Source organism: Hylaeus volcanicus, chromosome 6 (assembly GCF_026283585.1).
Source record: "Hylaeus volcanicus isolate JK05 chromosome 6, UHH_iyHylVolc1.0_haploid, whole genome shotgun sequence".
Classification (NCBI taxonomy): Eukaryota; Metazoa; Arthropoda; class Insecta; order Hymenoptera; family Colletidae; genus Hylaeus; species Hylaeus volcanicus.
Genome location: NC_071981.1, coordinates 11026732 through 11048461, shown reverse-complemented (window position 1 = coordinate 11048461; position 21730 = coordinate 11026732). Strand labels below are relative to the sequence as shown.

The window sequence follows — 21730 nt, the reverse complement described above, 5'->3', positions numbered from 1 at the left end:
TCTCATTACAATATATATTTATAATAATCTAGACTTTTATTGTATAGTCGCAAAAGCTTAACCAGATAGACTTCTTTTTTTTTTTATTAATTATACATAATACGCACTGACTTACAATAAATTTGCAGCGAGCAAAATAGGAACTGTGATCACCTGATGTACCTGATTCGTCCTCGCTTCGAATGTTCTTCTGATATTCCACGGATTTCGGTCGACACGAAATACCAATGTTCCTTTCATCCCTCGTACGATTAAAGTAAAAGTGCTGCGCTGCGAAAATTGTCTACCGTGTGATTATTTTATTTGGATTGATTTGAATAGTTCTCGATATTATTGTTAAACGTAAAAGTAACATTAACCAAATATGATTTATTGTTGAACACATTCGTGATATCATTGGAGTAGTATTTACTTCGTTCGTTTTTGAGAGATGAATGCAACAGTCAGAGCTCATGCAATGAAAGCAGTTATGGGAGACAGTTAAGCTGACACGACTAGAAATCTCTATATTCTATTGGACAATTCTTAGAAGGACCTGGGATAAAAACGTCGAATACGATAGATACTTAAAAATTCAAATTTAAATTATCGTCCCAGTAAAATTATAATATATTGTGTACCAAATAGGTTGACCCTATTATAGAATTAATTTTAACCTTTGTGTTTGTAAATATAATTTGAATATAAGATTGGTTTCGTGAAATAGAAACGAAAGAAATACTATAATAAGATGAACAATGTTTTGTAATTGAAGATACGAAAAATTTAATTTGCTTTTACCAAAGAATCTCTATGTTTCACACCGCAATGTCAGCGAATTATGTATATAATGATTAATTGTATGTCTAAACAAAAATCAATAATGCATAACAAATAAGATTGTTTCTATTATGTTAATATATTTAAGGTATGCTTTCAAATCTCGTTTTTAGGCAATTACGTGATTACTCTGGGAACATGTACACTTTTTTTTTTATTTGTAATAACAATAATAATATATCTTTAAAACTCAGTTCTCGATGAATTTTGAAATCAAACCTTGCAATATGCTTCGTAAACAGTTTTCGCAATCACAGTCAGAAGTGGCTCGAGGTATGGGCTTAAATATTAACGCATCAAACGCCAGATGGATTTTACAAAGCTTTCCCTCGGCAATATTTCAGGTTCCTTCATACTTTATTTCAGTTTGACTACGAAAAACTATTTTAGACAAACTTTTGATCCTTGAAAATTTCGAATTTTCACAAATAAAAATTCAAGTATTTAATGTCTGAAACAAAAAGGTTAGCACCGAGAACCTTTTGAAGTAAGCGTATGGACGAATTTGTGGTGCAATTTGCGTACAAACAGGCCGCAAGAAGGCACCGAGCAACGTAACGCACGAGCTCCTAAATCCTCGAGGACGACCGTGTGGAGAAAGGTCCACGACCCGACGGGGATGGGTAAAATTCGTATCTAGATGACGTCTCGAATAAGGAATAAAATGTAAACAACCTTTTTCTTTCATTACTGGTTAAATAAAAAGTAGAATTTCAATCGCAGAATAATATTCTATCTCTTGTGGAAGAAATAAAGTCTTCATAACTGGCCAATCAACTAAACACGAATATATTATTACATTGTGTTCTATTCATTATTTGCGATGCTCTTTTGCGTTGTATTAATGAAACCATATTTTAACCATCACAAATATAAAAAATTACATATGAATTTTTAGATTATACAGACAAAGTAGGATGGTTTCAATTAATTATTCAGCCTTCTACGGTGATGTCCACAATATTAATAAAACATAATTACCACTAGAATTACCAAGCAACTCAATTTAACTCACATATGTAGGTCTAACTTTTTTTTAACCCCTTCAAATCTGACCTTTTTCGAAAAAGAAAAAATATTATTTTTAACGAATATATATTAACTGAATGAAAAATAAGATATTTATTGAAACAAAAATTCTCTAGATTAATTGATACCAATTGTGATCTGTACATTTTTGTGAACAATTCCAACCGTCCAAAAAAATGTAAAATAATAGTCCAGTAGAAAATAAACTGTTGTAATTCAATTTTTAAATGTCTTCTGGCCCTTTTACGTATCATTGCGTGTTTTGATACCACTAATACAAATTAATATGGTCAAATGCATAATACTAATCTGTGATAGCGTGACTGGTCTCAGCCATGATGTATATTTTTGTTCAAATTTACTGTACAGGTAGAAACAATTATTAACAATGGTGAACTTCTTAATTATTTTTTCTTTAATCTGAAAATTAATGCACATTGCAATGAACACCAAGTTTGAAGGGGTTATAATAACTCAGTTATCCACAATGTTTTTGCTATAACTTTTACCGTCAATTATAATACATAACCGAATAATAATTGAACGTCCACCTGCTACTTTCAAAAATGTTATGTAACAGTGCATACTATTAATAAAAATTGCAAATATTTGGTTAATTATGTTTCATTAATCTTCTAAATATTGCCGAAAAATTGAAAACCTGAGGGAGTAACATTCTCGGTCTTCAATTCTAAGGACTACATTTAGTTCGCACATGTTTTCATATACTAGTGAATGTTCCAATGGCTATTTATTTATTTTTTATTCATCACTCGAAATTTTTATCTAGATGAGAATTTCGTCCATTAGTTAACGAGGCTTTTCGGGAAACGCGAAACGTCGTTTCGTGGGAAAATCGTCTCCCTAGTTGCCGCGGAGAGGTTTATCTTTCCGCGAGGCGTCGCGACGACGATTCAGGACGATTCGTTTCCACGGAGGAAACGGTCGGTCGCGCCGCGCTGTGAAATACGCGGCGTCGAATCGATGGAAACGTCGCGCGCATCCGTATTAAAGCCGAGCTTTTCTCTTCAGGATCCCCGATACGAACCTGAAATTCGCGGATCTCGCCGGCTAGCTGCGCTTTAAACGATCCTCTCCTATGAACGTTATTATTTTCAATCGATTAAACACCGCGCGAATATCGCGAACATTCAGAATTAAATACGGAAAAATCACAAGATTACTGGCATACTCGACAATTACATAAAATTGTGGTAGAAGAATAAATAAAAGAAAGACATTATTTTTCTATCAGTCTGGGATTAGGATTTATTTTTAGTTCGAATTTGTGATTTTGATACCACATTCAATAGTAGACATCTGTGTGTCTAGTATTTTTTTTATTAATGAGAAACAATAAATTGCATGAAATTTCATGACTTTATTCTTCAATTTCGAAACTAATATTGGTTCTATGTATATTTTATATCAAGTATTCAGATCAAACAATCCTATTCTAGAAAACAAACATTTTTTTAACGTACCTATGTCTTTCCATAGATAAATTTCCTATCGATGAAATAAGATTTGCTTAATTTCTTTTGCTCTATTCTTAATATGACGCATAAGATAAAAAAAATAATATCTAAAAAAATTTATATCATAATACATTATAAATTTCTATATAAACTAGTGTTAATACGCCAATACTTTTATGATGTAAAAATATACAATGAATTATTACAGTCTGTTTTTTCATAATTTTAAGACATAACTGAAAATACAAGAAAAGAATGCTAAAACTGGGCTTGTAAACTTGTAACAGAATCGTTTGTTTCTATTGGATTTTCAATTCTACTCTTATTATCTTCTTTGTTTTCTTTCAAATATAAAGTGAACAACGCCGGAAAAGTATGCTATTATCCGATCATAAATTTGAATGTCTCATAGTTCGGTAATAATCCCAGCTGCAAGCCAATACATTTTGTGCATTTCGCGTAAGGACGGTGGTAACATGGTGTCGAACGAACCTGCGATAAAAAGAGGCAGCGTGTAATTTACATCGTTGCGCGAGAGTATTTTCGATTTTACGATCGCTTTCCTATCCTACACGGTCGTCACGGTTAATCTCGTGATCAACTGGACGCACATATATCGGGCGTGGTTTAACATTAATGTTATGCAAGAAATCTGGCCGGAGCAAACTCCTTCGCATATACAGTAAGAAGCAAAAATTGAACGAAACGCACAGAATTTTCAGACAAATATTTTCCATTATTGAAATAACTCATAACAGAGGAAAATCAACGTTGATGATAGTTATTTCATTATATCTCTACTTTATAACATAAAGGAATATGTTCCACCTTGGCTCTAATAGAGAAAATTGAATGAATGCGCAAGAGTTCTACACAAAACTAGTTGAGAGTATGCTATTTTACAACATGAAAAAATATGATCTACTTTTACTATAAAAAACAAAGTTTAAAAAATGCGAAAAATGTCTATATAAAATAAGTTAAGAGGCAACATTTAAAACTGTTCTTAAATTCAAAGGATTATGGACAAAATATAAAAGTATAATATAACTTTCAGGTATTAGTACACAAAATTGTCAATAGTATAAAACTGATTCTTTGAATTTGAATTTTGCTTAGCTAACTTAAAACATATAATTGCTAGTAAAGTAACAAGTTCTTTAAGATTTCTAAGACTGAAGCAAAAGGATCGTCAAAGTTATTTTTTTTTGTGATGAATTATGGTAATGATAAGAAGTACGTTCCAAATAAATTTTCGTGACTGATTCAGTTTTGCTCCTTACTGTACAAGCAGTTTACCACCCTTCCAGGCCTGTTTCTCTTCCTTAAATACGTGGCACCGCGGCGCGGTTTCACGCTCTCGAACGCATTAGAGGCAATTTCCTGCCACGTCCATTATTCCCTGGACGCGGGCAACCTCGATAAATAATAAACGACGATAAAACGCATTGGCTACGTTCGTCGCGACCATCGGCCGCTACGCGTGAATCGCTTCAACATATTCTTCGAAATCCTTCTCTTCCATCGTACGGTTTCTTCTTTTTGGTTCGTCTCGGTAGCCCGAGACGAGGGCTGGGACTATTCGATTAATGTCAGCGGAAAAAATTAACCCCTCAAGTGCTATGGACGCATATGTCTTATATTTATCAAGTTCAAATATTCAGATTCATTTATTTTTAAGGTAAGATATGTTATACATTTTAATGTATTTGATCAAATAATTAATGTTCGAATATTGTTTAATTCGAAGTGAACGAATTATAATTATAATTTAACGTCGCCTTGTATATTTACTTGACAGACTTCACACTGGGAAAAAATGTATTCTACCACTCAAAGGGTTAATCGGCTGATTGCTCGTGTTAAACTAAAACTAGGTACGCTATTATTGGAAAAGTAACGTATATGAAAGCTCGTAGAGATACATGTATACTAGAATGCAGACACAGTTGTATAGTACACCTAATCCCCCATTTAGACGTTATTTATTTTACACGATATAGCTTCTGTGCTGTTTCCGAAATAATTTGTCCAAAATAATATTTTCAAAAATAAAAACTGTCAAACGTAAAAATGCATGCTGTGTACATATTTGTCCAAGCATTTGTCAGTACTAAAACAGTGAATTCTCTTTATTTGTATATACAAAGAACATTCATATTAAAAAGAGCAGTAAATCTTTGATGGCAGATAGATGTGTATCGTTGAACTTTTTGTAATTGGACAGTTTTTAAATATCACCTTTAATGATGACTAATGAGTATCTATTATTTTATTCTATAGTTCGATGAAATCTTTACACTAAAAAAAGAACAAGTAGAAAGAAAAGTCATATTTATAGAAACCAAAATAAAAAAGATAAAATATAACCCCATACATTTGTTATTTCACGAATGGACTGATATTTTGTTGTTCTTCATTTGTATTTCACTTTCTTTTTCCTTGAAGTAAATGAATTTAATTAAAGAACCGCCTAAATTATAAGCATTTTGTTTATTTTTTCAAAAATTCAATTCCAAGTCCCAGCCCTGTTCGAAGCTTCGCCATCTTTCGAATCGACCGCTGCTCTGGACTTTAGAAACTTTCGGATCATGAACTTCGCCCAAATTGTAGCGTAATATTAATCTAGTTACGGATAATTTTGTACTTTGACCGAAACGTCGATTGCAGTTCGGTGGATACCTTGGCCCGGTTTCCTTGTGATGAAGACGGCAATTCGACATACAGCGTGTCTTTCGAACCGATCTCGCTTGAAGAAGCAACCGAAATGAGAATTGGAAAGTTCTAGAAAAATTCTTCATCCTTGAATAAACTGATTTCATTTCGATCGCATTTCACTCGACAGGGTTGATGTTTTAATCCACGTTTCTGGAATATTTTTCACTCGGCTTAGTGTTTTCGAGCAGAGATGAGTAAAATTCTCATACAGATAAGAAATTTTCAATAACGAATAAAAGATAAACAAAGTTTGATTTATTATTTGTTCAACTAAAACTGCACTTTGAGTTATACGAATAACCATCAAATCGAATGAACGTTGCGAATAAATCGTTCGATATAATTTTTATTAGTTTTCTACTATCATAATAACATTCTATCCATCTCTGTTCTTGTGCGTATCATTTTAACCACACCGTGGATCGAGTTCCGTTGACAAAACTCCAACAGGACGCCACGAAGAGACCAACGTCACCGCGCCTCGCAAATCGCCAAAAGAAACACCACAGAAATACTTACGTTCGAACTGAACGAGCGAGAATAGAAGAAACTGAAATAAATGGGCGTAAAAACGAAAACGCATCTCACTTGTCTCTTCTTTCCAAACATATTTATTGTAATCGTATTGGCAAGTTGGATGGCTTACATGCTAAAAATGGCAAAAAGAAAAAAAATGTAAAGAACGTAAGTAGTAACATAGTACGTGCGAAGGGAGCAGAAAGAATAGAACGACAAGATTACAAAAAAGAATAAGGTGAAGAAGAAGAAAAAGAAAAATGAAAACAGAACTCGTGAGCCGCAAACGGATGTAATAATAGATAAATAGACTTTATGGTATTTACAAAATAAAAGAGAGAATGGGAAGATGGCGAGAAACGTAAGAATTTAAGAAGAAAAGGCAGGACATATACCTGACTTACTGGCTCGTTCACGTACAGCAAGACCCGAAGTCTGCCTCTGTCTCGTTGGCGAGAAACGTTTTTTCCAAGAATCAATTTTTAAAAAAAGAAAAGAAGAAAAACACGCAGAAATGAAATAAAATAAAATAAATTCCAGGTTGAAAATCACTCTCTTGTTCGGTTCGAATACTATGTGCACACGATTCTTATTTTTTTCTTTTTTTTTTGTTACAATTCCACGTAATGAAAACGTAAACGCTCGTGTAGTCCTCGAATTCCTGCCAGGAGACAGACGTACATCCTTCTAACGCGATCTAGCGAAGCTAATTAATAATGAAATGATAATGATAATAATAACATTAATTATTATAAATGACGGTAATAAAAAAGAAAAGGAAAAACGTAACGTAACAATATTTGAAGCACCTTAAATGATAGTTTAACCGTAAAAGTAAAGAACGAGGTGGCTGTGTCTCGATGACGTGGTGTATCTCTTTCTCGATCGTTTCTTTTTTCGGTAGTTCTCGTTTCGTTGTTTTCTCGCGAACGACGTCAAAACTCTCTCGTTTGACCAAAAACGGCACTCGGGACACATCTGCTCTCCGCGATCAATATGCAAACTACGTCGTCGGCTAGCGATACGATAATGGATGAATGGCCCTGGTAGGAAGGTGCCGATAACGATATAACAAGCAGATCGATAATACGTTTCGCAGACAGACGGCGTCTGTTTCGCTTGCTTAGAGTTGGGCAGTGATTACTTCGTGATTACTTTCGTAATTACTCTGTGATTAACTTTGCAATAGTCGCGCACATACGTTTGATTACTACATCTGATTTGATCACTACATCTGTAGTATATAATAATAAATCAGTAATTTGTAATCATTCGAGGCTTACTCATGTTTCATCACTTGTTAATCGCGAGTACTGATAATTCATCAGTTATAATTACTGATTACTTGGTAATAACAATCATAAATTATATTGTGTCGAAAACTTTCAGAGTCGAGTAGTAATCATTCTGCGATTACATTTATGATATACAACATTAATCGATAATTTTAGAATATTTGGAGCTAATCCTGTTCGATTATTCGTTAATTATGATCGAAGATTCTTTTCTATGATGATTTTTCGTTAATCATAATTATCAATTACTCGTTATTCGCAATCATGGATTATATTTTGTCTAACACATTCACAGTTGAGTAGTGATTACCATGTAATTACTTTTGTAGTAACCACTTGCAATTGTTACATTAATCGATAATCGTATATTAATTTGTAATCAGTAATTATAACATGCATTTGTAACCAGTAATCGTAAACAATAATTGTATTCTATAAATATAAATCAATAATTTGTAATTACGACTACCACATCGTGTTTGATCATTCATTAATAGCAATTACCGATTACCTATTACTATAATTTTGCCCAACACCGTACCCGATGTGCCAACGAGTCGAAGTTTAGCGAGAAACATTACAATCGCTCGGAGGAATCCACGATTGATACGATTACAAAAGGAAATCCATCTTTTCTTCTGTGAAAGAGTAAAATCATTCGTTAAAAATCGACGACGATCGCGATGAAAATCGTTCTTTGCGCGGTCAACTCGAAACCAATATGTCGCCAAGCGAAGAAGACCCGATTTTCGTCGTATATTTCCTGTGCAATTTCATCTCGCATTTCCTCCGTGCGATTCATTCTAATCTTACAATTTCATAGAAACGATACCGTTCTAAATATCCTTCTTTTCTTTTTAAAATACCATTAGCCACGCCGTACGTCGAGATTGCACGCTCATTGGTTTCGCCACGCGATCGTGTTTCTCAGATCCGACATGAGTTACAAAATAAGTTAGGAGTTATGGTTTCTATCACTAGAAAGACTCTATATATATAATAATATATATATATAGGTTACGTCGCGTCCCTGATTATGTTCTCTGTAAAATATCACGTAGATAGGTATATTTTATATTTTTTCTCTTTTTCTCACTTTCTAATAATATATATATATTATATATATATAATATATATATAATATATAATATATGCGTATAGTTAGGAGGCCATCCGATCGTTTATTCGATTATCTTTCATGCGCTCGCTAATTCTAACCGTTTTTTAAAATCTAAACATTCGCTTCATTCCCCTTTCACGCGACGTCATCCGCACACAATCACGCGAAATAATCGTTTCTCTTTCGATTTGCGTCTCTCTCACTCTCAATGCAGCAGTAAAATCATTAACCGGTATTATATCGACGAGTCAACGCGTAAAAACGACTGTAAGTACAACGTATTGCATTGTGATTTTGGAATTCAGCACTGTCGCTCGCGGAACAGTCGAGCCCGCGCTCAGCTTGGCAGTGAATGAGGGTTTCTCCACTTTTGTCGAGACAATTCAACGCGGGATACGTACAGCTATACAAATAACCAGCTCTCGTAAATCTATCGTTAAAGTGAGGTAGCTCCATTGTATTTTGTTCTTTACGGCGTAGTTATCGAGTCGTGCGCCTCTTCTTCGAGTTCGTGTACCGCCCGAAACAGTTAGAGCAGTGGGGATAGCCCCAACTGTGCCATGGAAGGGATAACTTGTCGATGGCCTCGAGCGACCAGTTGATTCTACTTCGACTCGGCAATTTCTTGCCACACGGGACGACCAGTGCTGTTGGTCGTCTGTACTATAATTACGAAGATAAATATTCAGTAAAAATATATGTATGTGCTATTTGGTGCTTGCTCTGTAGAGTTCGAAAAACGCATCACGATTTTCTTGGGAATAATTTTCTTCTAATGTTTCGCAGTCCTCGATGCGACTCCTCTTCGTTAGAGAATTATTACCTCGTAATACGACGTTAATTTTGTTTGCGAAAGCAAAAAGCGGTAACACAATTAAACTTACGTTGCCTACGTGAATTATTGTTTCGTTTATTTACCGACGCTCTCGGTGACCAAGAAAATTGCGATACATGCTTAGAATATAATAAAAATATTTCTGTACTAAATATTCTGTATTTCAGTCGAGCGGAACTGTCCGGAAATCTCCAATTGTTTCGAGCAGTTTACGTTTTCGTTAAAATTTCAGTCGAAGGACCACCAAGAGGCTCGACTCTCTTCTCTGCGGACTTCATCCATTGCTCTTTTATCTTTGTCGTTTCTTCTTCGTTCTTTCGATCTTACGTGTTTAATGTGTTTCGCGCTAGCTCGACTGTTTCGCGCAAAGAGGCAAATTCTTAAACCTATAATCCGTGGAAGCTATATTACCTCGCGCTCTGACTATGTGTAAATATTGTGTATACACAATTATATATAATATATACTCGCTACGGAGACGTGGATTCGGCAGATTGCTCGTCCGAATATTGTAAAATAACATATGCTTTAGGTAATATGAGCGTGAGTATAGCGCGAGAAGAAGACTGATATTTAATAACATGGAGGTAGCTGTGGTGATTTTCACAATCATTTCTCTTTTCCCTTTTTTTTTTTGTTATCTTTGACCGTAACGCGTGATACTCGTTCGAGCCGTTCAGTGCTACGAAAACCTTAAATCCTACAACATCGAAGAGAGACGTATAATTCCGAAGAAGCAGATGAAAGTCTTGAACTGTTTGATGCATTCCTGTCATATAGCATAGGAGTGTTTTATCAATGTGGATTCCTCGTGTAAAAAAAGAAATTGAAACGTCTTTTGCCATTTTGTAATTTGAAATTTCGTTTTCTAGATAGAAAGAGTTCAAAGTTTGGTCATGTGACTTCTGACACGCGCCATTTTGTATCCTGGTCAGCTGGATAGCGCGATAACGAAACTTCGGATTGCAAAAAGGAAAAGAACTTCCTCGTTTATATCAGCATGATGAACTGATCACAAAAGAAAGAAATCCCACATTTTTTGAACAACCTGTAAGATTATCGACCAACTAATCCAATATATTTTCAAAGTTATTATGAACGAATATGCCACGTACAGTACGAGAATACATTTATCGAGTTTCGGTCGAAAAAAACATGCGTTGGGTTTGAGTATAGGTGAGCGGTATGGTGAAGACAGTGGCCCTGAACAGTCACTGGAGATTGCGCCGACTCAGGACAGGCACCATCATACATTTCACATCAAGACAAAACGCAACGTGTTTGTTATAAGGATTAAAATAACGCCAACAGCGAATAGGACTTTTTTCGTTCATTATGACCTAGCAAACTCATTTGAAAATATCACGATACATAGCTGGGTACTCTATGCAAAAGAAGTATTTCCTTCGCGCCGAACGACTCGAATAAATTTCGTCTGGCACGCTTTGATGTACGGATACGGTGGTGTACACGCCTTGCCACTTGCCAGTGTAAAATCTCGTAACAAACAAGAAACAAACAAACAAACGAAACAAAACAGAATAGACGCTGGCGCGCTGATCGTCGCCCGTGCGTCCAATTAACGCAAGAATCACACCTGTCGTAAGTAGTTAATAGTAGCGGTAGTAGTAGTAGTAGTAGTAGTAGTAGTAGTAGTTTCTATAAGTATAGTATCACGGCCTGGCTGCTTCAGATTTCCTGAGTTTGTTATTACATTTACATAATGCGTTATTAAATCGTGCCGGTTTACGATGAACCTGAGACGGCATCTCGCTCCCTTCCGCGACGTCACGCACGAGCGTTCCTCGCGCACCATCTGGATCCATGTGGTATCCTGCGTGTCTCTCAGGCTAACCGGAGATGGGCAAAATTCTTATTCGAATAAAGACATAGAACAACGAATAGAGAATGAACAACCGTTTATTCGTTACTCGTTGAACAAGAATTTGAATTTGATTTATAAAACGAAAAGTTTTACAACGAACAAGTACAAATACTGTTTGATCGAATAAGCGTTGGTTTTTATTTCTTCTCTATTATTCGAATCAAATTTTGCCCATTTGTTACGCTAACGCATCGCAGTCGCTACCGTCTGGAAGAAGAGACGATGACAGAATGCGACGAAACAATTGTGAGGGCAAGTTCTTTCTATAAAAGTTCTTGGAAATCTTTTCACGTCGCGTCTGGCGTTACGGCAGCTCTCGATGATCCTTTTTTCTGTAACGAAAGTCTGCCTCTTCCTAGTCTGCTCACGGTATACTCTGTTCTCTTCGAGACAAACCTTTTTATTTTAGGCGAGAGAGTTTCGTTAAGTCAGGACTATTTCCCTCCTCGGCCAGGGTGCTTATTTGCATTCCCCCCTCCGGTTACGAAGCGAACCTTCGGGATGCTGGCTGGCAGACAATTCGTGAAAGGCTTACCGCGTTTACGGCGTCGTTAATCCGCCTTTATAATCACCGTAAAGCGTCGCGAAGGCGCTGGGGTCGATTCGACCTTTACGAGATTTGGTCGCGCTCAGCGTTTATTATTGTCGATACCGAGAGCTGCCATTCCTTGTTTCCCGGTGTCGTCGCGTTCCACCATGCGTTGGGTAATTACTTTGTAATTACTTTCGTAATAATCGCCTAAGAATTGTCAGATTAACTGTGTATCGCAAACTATAAGAAGCATAAATTAATTCGGCGCCTTTGCCAACGAAGTAATTATGTATTTATAACAAATGTACGGAGACTAAATTCGTGAAAGTACTCTTCATGGTTGATGATGATTTTCATCTTCGAGGTTGGTTCCCGATTATTGAAATTAAAAGCAGTATTACGAAGTTCTGAAATAGTATTTTAAATTTTTTAAGTCACGGTATCTTCACCGAGACTTTTTTCAGTGTGAAATGCAAAGAGCACGAAGTGCACCGTAAAAATTGTCCAGAAGGAATAATGCCACTAGAACCTTCGCGTTACCCAGTTCGTTTGATAGATCGCCATTGATACTTCCATCCCGTGGGCTGATGTAATCATAATCGATAACGCTTTGAATCCACAAAAGCTCGGGAAAACATTCAAATTTGATTAGTAATTACGATACAAACTCAAAGGCACCGAATTAATGTGCGCAATGCACTTGCAATCTGCAATCGTGAATTGGTAATATGTAATCTCTCAAAGCTAATCGTGTTCGATTATTCGATAATTATTAATCACGATTACTGTTCACTCGGTAATCATAATCGTGGATTACGTTTACCTCAAGACTGCCATGCGTTAGCTATGTTGACCATATACTTTTCTCCTCTTTAACAACTTTCTTACCTCGTGTTCGTCGAACGTTTGGTCCTCGACGAAAGTCTGAAGAGTCTCTCGGTAATTTTTTTCGGTACTTGAGTTAGGAATAACGTATAAATTTATTTGTTCGGTTCGAAGTCTGTGTTCTTTGTTCGGTTTCAAGGACCAAACGTTCAAGCATGGGCGGAAGAACGGTCGAGATCGTCGCGAAAGGGAGGTTTTCACGCAACACGATTGTCTCTCTAACAACTATTGCAATACTGTAGTTGGTGGTATCATTCCAAGTGACTATTGCGAACTATGTTCAACGGACTATTACTTTAACGTTTGGGGTTGCAACACCCGGCAGAGGGTGGCGGGGTTTCTCTCACGGGGGCTCTGTGTAAAAATATTTATATGTATATGTACAATCGGTATACACATATATGCTTCTGTCTGTATACATATATATATAACTATATAAATACTGTCGTAGAAAACTATGATTTGTAGGAGGGAGGGCGTGAATATATCTGGTTGTCTCTTCTCCGTAGGGGAAGCGAACGTACCCCGCCAACCCTGTTATTATATGCTCTCTTAACGTGTGTGTACATGTGTCAGTGTATACGTGCGCGCATGTGTGTCTGTGTCCCTTTCTAGAATTCAACGAGTCTGTTTGGATTTGCTAGTGTAAACGTGTGTATGTATGTACGTGTGTATTATACGCGTATCACGCGACAATCGATAAAATCGTCGCTCCTATTTATAGTTTAAAAAAAAAAAAAAAAATAAAAATAAAAACGAAACAAAACAAAGACGAAGAAAGTCTATCGACGAGATCACTGTTGTATTCCGTCAACGTTGACGATCGTCATGGTGGTTTATGAAGCGAGGGAACACTTTCCGTGCACTCGTCTTCCGTTTAAGATAATGTTTTTCTCATCCGCGTCACAAAACGAAACGCGGCAAAGAAAGGGAAACGAAAGGATTCAAGTTTCCGGTTCGACTAAATTCTTGAACAAAATGGCACGAGAAAAAACGATTCGATTTTCGATTTCCTCCCTTCGTCCAGCGTTCGGATAAGTTTTTAGCTTTCCTCCCTCGATCGTATCCTCTTATCGATCGTTTCGCGTTTCTCTTTTATTTTAGATTCTCCTCCTCGGCAAACACCGCGGATAAATTTGTACTCTGAAAGATTTTTTTTTTGTTTCAATGAATTTCTCCTTTTTTTTTTGCATCTTCTTTACCCTTACGTTCGTTTCGGGACACGCCTGATCCGTAACATATAGAGAGCTTCAAGGCAAGAAGTGGTTCCTTTTGTACCGATTAGACCATGGACTCGCGTCTCGATCGATCATTCCCGCATTCTCTTCCACGATAAAAACGTCTATCTACGAAGCTTCCCAGTAACTTCGCGACGAATTCAGCCAGATCGTGGATCCCGTAGCGAGTTGAACGCGCGATGATTTCATTTCTCTGACAGCAACAAGTATTAAAATTACAAATTTCGGAGAACTGGAGTCGCAAACATATTTCGGTTGTCGAGAACTCTCGTCGCCAAGTCCGTTTGCAAAGCCTCCGTCTTCGATTCGTATACAAATGTTCCAATCGTATACAAACACCATCGTATATGTACAATATAAAGTTTAAAAAATTCGAAAATCCCGCACGTTACGTTTCCGAGTCTACGTCGAACAATTACGCCAATCTTCGCCGTAATTTTGACACGTCCACCATCCGTTTGCTTCCGATACGTTCGTGTTATTATTGTCTTGGATAAGAATTCCTTTCCGTCCTGTGGTACGTCCCAGGTCGCCAACAAAATATTGCAGAAACATCCCGAAAATTGGCGTTCGACGCGGCTTGTTCAAAAGTTTCTCAAACCTCGCCACAAGATTCACGGTCGACTGATCCTTTTGATTTCCCGAATTCTACCTTTCTTTACTCCTTTTTTTTTTCTTTTTCTTTCTTTTCTTTTTTTTTTTAATTGGACGTATCGTCGTTGCGCACGATATAAGTATTCTCGCAAGAGTTGAGATATCGTCGCGTCTGGTCGGTGATACGCAGTCACCAAGACTTCCCTGCGTTCAACGATAAAATGCTCTTACAGTCTACGGGGGTTAAGTATACTCCGAGTATTGTGTACAACCTACTTATCTAGGTAATAGTCTAAACCTGAAACTCGTTAAGTCGTCAGCCATAATGGTTCTTTCATTTTCTCGATGTCATTCCCCATGCACGCAAAGAACGAGAAAACACGTAAAATAAAATCGAATGAAACCGAATGATCCTTCGTTTAGAACCGCGCCACTACGGTATTGCTAATGTTCTCTTTTCCCTAGACATGTCTAACGTGTTTATGTATATATATATAATATGTATTCTCCATATGTATAGGCTACGAAGGTATATCGCGAATCAAAGTAGCTCGTGTATGTATTATTAGTAGGAACCATTTTGAAGATTTATCCTCGAGCCTGAACGCGAAATCGCGCGCGCAGCTGCGATCTACTCGATCTCTTCGTCATCCTTATTATCGTCGCTTGGATGAACTGGAGATATGGCAAGACCGATCACGTTTCGTTCGTCGACTGATATAAAAAAAATTAGAAAAAGATAAAAAATGTATAGTGTACTTCAAAGTAATGCTAACGGGGGACTGGGGATCGTTGATTGAAATGAGTAAAAATTAATGACACGTTCAAGAATGCGGAAGGACTTCGACCAATGGCATCAGAAAACTGTAAAAGAAACGTGGGAAAACTGATCGAGATTCTCGGTCGATTGTATCTTCATTGTTCTTTCTCGCGAAACGTTTCCGTAACTCTTTCGTTTCCTCAAAAAAAGAAATTTATCTTCCGCTAATCTATGGTTTGCGCTAATCTACGCAAGTTGGACGAATGAGAAGATAGAGCAATTAATCGGCTACGAAGATGCCGTGTCTAAAGGTAATCGTGTCGTCTCGAGGGTCGATGTTGAGAGCTTAAGTACTATAAAGTCATGGCAAGCCCTGGGGATTCAAGCGTCGATCGCACGATGAGTACGATCGAATAGAAGATCAAGGAGGAACTCTAAATGGGATACCGTCAGTCTGTCAGACGACATTCGATTTTTTGATTCTTCGATTCGAGAGTTTGTCGCAGTTCGCGCGCTACTCCGCCTATTCCGTTATCAGGATAGCATAAAGCACCGTCTCGAGCAGCAAACAAAGATAGTTTCGCGTAAGTCAGTATTTTGTTATTAAACTACGTTCTCGTATATACAACGCGTAGCTCAGAACATGAGACGATATATTTTCTTTATTCGGCAGCAAGTAAATTAAAATTGTTATGGAATCGTAAGATGATGTTATCTATTGCAATTGTCTTTATCGTGTCAAATCCACAATATTTTGCTTTGAGTATAAATTGTGATAGATTTTGTATTAACATGATCGAACTCCAAAGATAGTATTAATATACGATATGATACAGCTTTTCTGTCATCTAAAACTTCATATCAATATTTTTATTACATATAATAAGTTGTAGCAAAGTCTTGTGTATATTGCCATATAGATGTATAATTATAATCAAAACTAAAAACAAGGGAGAAATTAGAAAATAGTATAAACTAGGCTAAGTATTATTCAAACGTAAGTTAATTTTGTTATCAGTGTCCAAAAAGCGCGTAAAAACTTATGTAGGTACATATGTGCATTACGTATAGCTAAATTTATAGATTAAGCACACTTTAAAATATATTAATTTGAAAATAAATTATGTTTGAAGGGGTTAATGGAAAAATTATTCTGGAGTTAATATTTCTCAAAATTCAATATTAAATATGATAATTTAAGATTTTAAAAAACTACTATTTGTTCACATTTCACGTTTTAGCGAAATACTATCCACTACTGAATATAATAAACCTTCATCTCAACCAACGAATTTCTCTTGTTCGCTGATCGACACGGTGCGCTATCCAAAGTTTGTTCCGTTTGCATCCTTTCCGTCTCATTTCCTACGATAAAACGAGTAGGCAATTAACAATCGCGATAATCGTCGCGCTCCAAGCGTCGCCACTAATCGTTGAGACACGACCGCGCATACTTTTGCACGGGATCTCCACATATCGTCATAACTTACTATCTTTTTCCGTATTCTCGTGTACGAACGTACGTGTCTGTACGTATTTATTCAAGAATGTGGTATTAAAGTGTATCGTGTACGTAATGCCATGTGTCTGTTTTCGAAATGCACGCGTTTCTAAAAAATATGGGGTGCTAATCCTAACGCTATACGTACCCTCTCTACTTGTTACCTAATGTGTGTGTACGTGTGTGTCTGTATGATTTCCTTCGCATGTGTACGTACATTTCGTGGTACGCTAACTTCACTATAAATCTAGACAATATATTTTTTTCCTCAACATTCATATATCATAATAATAATAATAATAATAATATTAATAATAATATTAATAATAATAATAATATAATATAATATAATATCTTCTCGGGCGTCGCGTGCTCGCGACGGGCACCGTTCTTTAAACCTTTAGAAAATGAAAAGAATAAAAGAGTTGCCCTGGCGTCACCTGGCTTCTCGCTCACCCTACCCTCTCTCTCTATTTTTTCTTTCCATGCGAGTACGCCCTGTGAAGCGTCGCCTGCTTTGACCAATATAAATTCCGTAAAACCGTGAACGACACAGCGATACTTTTCGCTGGCCGTCTCGCGACCTGCTCGCGTCGTCTTCTTCTTTTCTTCGTCCATGAGATTCGTCTTGGTCTGCCCTTATCACTTATCGTTTATCGTGTTCACTGAGGTAGACAGATGGAATATTATTAACGAGGTGTTAAATGTATATACGTCGCGCTGACGTGGACAACAAAACAACCGTTCGTTTCGTGCGCGTTTCACGAAGGAGGGATGATTAAGTTTCTCTGATCAAAACTACGTTTGGAGAACGGGGTGGGATCGGTGTATCGTGCTGCGTCGTTGTCGTCTTCTTCCTTCTTCTTTGGAAATTGTATCTCTCGCAACAAAAGAAAACAGGGGTAAGTCTTTACTGAGGTAGTGGATGGATTTGACTGTGAACGAAGACCGTGGCCGGTTCTGTTAAATCCAAGGCGCACGGTCCCCTTAAGCACTTCCTAATCGGGTCACGTGTCACGAACAGGTCACAGGTTCCCCCGCGTATGGGCGCTACCTATTCAGCCTTAACGATCTCCGGTTCCTCGTTCTCGCTGAAGTCGTCGTCCTCGCCCCCCGACGACTCGCCATCGTCCATAAGCACGCCGTGCCTATCCTGCATCAGGTCCTGACGCTCGTCATGCACTACGCCCAATCCTCGGCCCTCGTCTCTCCCGATCATCGGATAGTCTTCCATGCCGCGACCTAGCTTGTCCATTCCACTCATGTGAGCCATTTTGGCGGCATGCGCGGCCGCGACGGCTGCAGCTTGTTCGGGGCTCAGTCCCATCGTCGCCAGGCCAGAGTTCTCCGCGATGAACTGCAGGTAAGTGTCCAGGATCGCTGATCCCGTAGCGCTGGTGTTGTGATGGCTCGGATGAAGGTGACCGGGTGGATGCAGAGGCGCCATGTTCGGCTCGCGACTGCCGTGCATCGTGTCCAGGGATTTGGCTGCTATCGCGGTCGCCGTCGAGTTCTTTGCGCTGCTACTACTGTTGCTGCCACTGACTTTGGTGATCACAGTGTTGTTGTTGGGCGTCGGCGAGCCGTACCTCAAGCTCAGGGGCAGCGTCAGGTCCTCGGGGTCGTCGCCGCCACAAATGCTGCTGCCTGCCTCGGACGGAGCCCCACCCCGCGGTATCTCCAGCCTCATGTCCCCTCTTCTGGGTCCCGTGGGGCTAGCACGTGCACGCAATTCCGCAGGACTCACCTTGACGCCCGCCTTGGCCAGTAGACGCGAGGCCAGATCAGGATCGAACGGGCTGGGCATCGGGAGCACCGGCAGGTCCTTGGTGCTTATGCCCCGATGCTGTCGTGACATGTGGGAGTGCAAAGAATTCCTCGACTTGGCCACGGTCCCGCATAACACGCATCGATACCCTGGACAGATCGTGTGCTTATCTTCCAGGTGGGTGCGCAACGTGTGGGCAGATCGATAGATCTTGCCGCATTTCGGGCAGGGTCGTGGATCTGTGGCGCGAACCCGCGTCATGTCCAAACCGCGCCGGGCGACTGAAAAAGAAGATAAACAAAAGACTGATGAAGTGAAACGAGCACCGCGTTGGATGGCCTGTCAACGATTAGCGGAAACAAAATTCACGCGATAGAAAATAAAGAAAAAACGCGAACTTAGGAGATAAGTGAGGCTAGGTCTAGAAACAACGCTTCGACTGCACTTGGGATCTTTGCACTCGTTATTTTACCTGACTCTTGGACTAAAGCCGTTGGTTATGCGCGATGGACAGGTTAAATAAATAAAAATAATTCATCTATCAACGCTGATCTAAGTTCTGGAACCGCCTCAACCGTTAATCGATCGCTCGGCTAAACTGAGTGTCGTAAAAGAAAGAAATAGAGGTGAATATCCGTGAAACGAAGATTGATGAGCCACGTTACCTTCTTTGAATACCTTTTATTGTACAAAGCATTACTTAAATAGTATTATACTTTATTTCGTGTGTCGTATGTATAATCTTATGTAACGCTAGTATCTGCTAAAATAGTGCGTATGATGCTCTATACATTGTCCGTGACACGAGACGTCGGTCGTGAAAGCGATTCGACGGAGTAACCGGAAAGTCGGCTTAACGATATTGAAAAAAACGACCGCGCTTTTCGCACGACTCTCGGAAATCGAGATTTATGGATCGAGACTAGTCGTAATCGTTGCATCGCGATAGATGTTCCAACCGCACGCGCGACCAACGACCCGTGCACGCGAATATATATTTTGTCCCGTATTTAGTCGCAGCGTATCGCTAGTAACTATCGTACACGTGTGTCGAAAACTTTAACCGGCCTGGGAAATTCTTCACCTAGGGAATACTGACGAAACACAAGACTGTAGAAAAATAAGGCTAGGCGTTGATCGAGTCGACTGTCCGTCGGCGCTCTGACCGACCTCCTCGACATACAGTTCGCGCGATTACATCTGCCGTTAATATGTCTCTCTACGCGTATGAATGCGTGTGTGTTTCCGTGTAAATATATGCGTAATATTGCCTCGCGTTACTTCGGATAACAATTACGGAAGCATTATAAAGTTATTCTCGTTACCGATACGATATCGATCTTTGCGACTGAATAAAGTTTGTTTATTTGTGTCCACGACCGCGCAGAAGTGCGCACGCGTGTGTTCGTTTCGAGTTCGACGCGTTCCGCTCGTAAATAATATTTTTCGACTCCCTGCTAAGGTCTTAAAACTACGCTCTTTAACGTAAGGCTGGCTTACTCAGCTTAGAGGAACATTGTTTTCTCTTGTAAGATACGTAACCTAACCATTAATGTCGTCATCATCGACATCGTAGTCTTATGTTCAACGTCGACGTTATTATTACACGTTATCTATGGTTGTGACTAACGTTTTTCTGTCTTTCAGGCTCTACTGGAAATACTGCATCGTACATTTTTATACAAAATCAACTCTCTCTCTCTCTCTCTTTCTATATATGTATAGATAGATTTACTCTTCATCATATATATACTCTCTCTATAATATTTATATTTATTTATTTATATATATATAATATATTCCTTCTTTTCTTTCTTTAATATAATCTTTCGAATATTTACAAAGTGTGCGCTTCTCAATGGGGAGTACAGGTCTCAGGAGGAGAGGTGGGTGCTTGTGCGGCGTTTCAAGAATAAAGCACGTAAGAACAACCTTCGAGCGGAATATCCCGGCTCAAAAGTCGTTCTTTACCCTCTGTGTATATACTTACTCCTAACTACCTCGTAATTTCGCGTCTAACCTTTAGAAACGTTTAATAGACTCTGGCACGCGAGACCTTTCCGTTAAAAACGCACCCTCCACCATTCGAGAAACGATATCGAGTCGCGTGCAATCGTTACGACAAAGAAAAGAGGGCGGGAGGGGGTGCAAGGGAGAAGAAAACGACCGTTGAACGCGTCGACTAGTACCAAATCAAACGGCTACGAAGGATTACTGCGAAATAAAGTGTTCCACTGGCATGGTCTGCGAGAATCACCCTTGGAAGAATACCCAGCGTCGCCCGTCGCCTCTTTATCAGACGTAGGTCCATCTGAGCGTCTTGATTTGATCCCACTGAACGGGATGCTTCAACCGCATGTGGTTCCGCACGCTGTTAGGGTGAGAAAAGGTTTTGGCGCAGGAGGCAACAGGACAGGTGGGCGAATCGCGCGGATAGTGATGCTCCAAGTGAGCCCTCATGGTGCTGATGTCCTGCAACGTCCTACAACAAAGCGGACACCTGTAACCGTGCTGTTGATGATGATCGCGCATCATCTTCTGCTGTCTAAAATCCGGCTGGCTGCGCTGATACTTGGTCGTCGTGGTGCTCGCCGTGGTAGACGTGGTAGCCGCCGGCTGGTCTTGCTCGTCTTCCTGTAGCGCCTGATGATGGTGATGGTGAGGAGGAGGAACGGATGGTGGATGATGATGACGATGCCGATGATGTTGCTGGTGATGGCTGTGGTGGTGGTGGTAAGCCGCGCCCTCTGCCTCATC

General features: G+C 38.9%; 1 protein-coding gene across 6 annotated transcripts in view; it reads right to left on the bottom strand.

Moving 5' to 3' along the window:
- The window catches only part of LOC128878821 (protein abrupt), a 145252-nt gene that overhangs the window by 9789 nt on the left and 113733 nt on the right, over positions 1-21730 (bottom strand). For 4 of the 6 annotated variants that reach the window (XM_054127366.1, XM_054127367.1, XM_054127368.1 and 1 more), the window contains exon 8: positions 72-19254. The exons of the other annotated variants lie outside the window; for them this stretch is intronic. In XM_054127366.1, the coding sequence (XP_053983341.1) occupies positions 18260-19254 (995 nt within the window). In that variant the 3' untranslated portion in view covers positions 72-18259. Of the gene's footprint in view, positions 1-71; positions 19255-21730 lie in introns of those variants that run through there. 6 annotated transcript variants of the gene reach the window in all.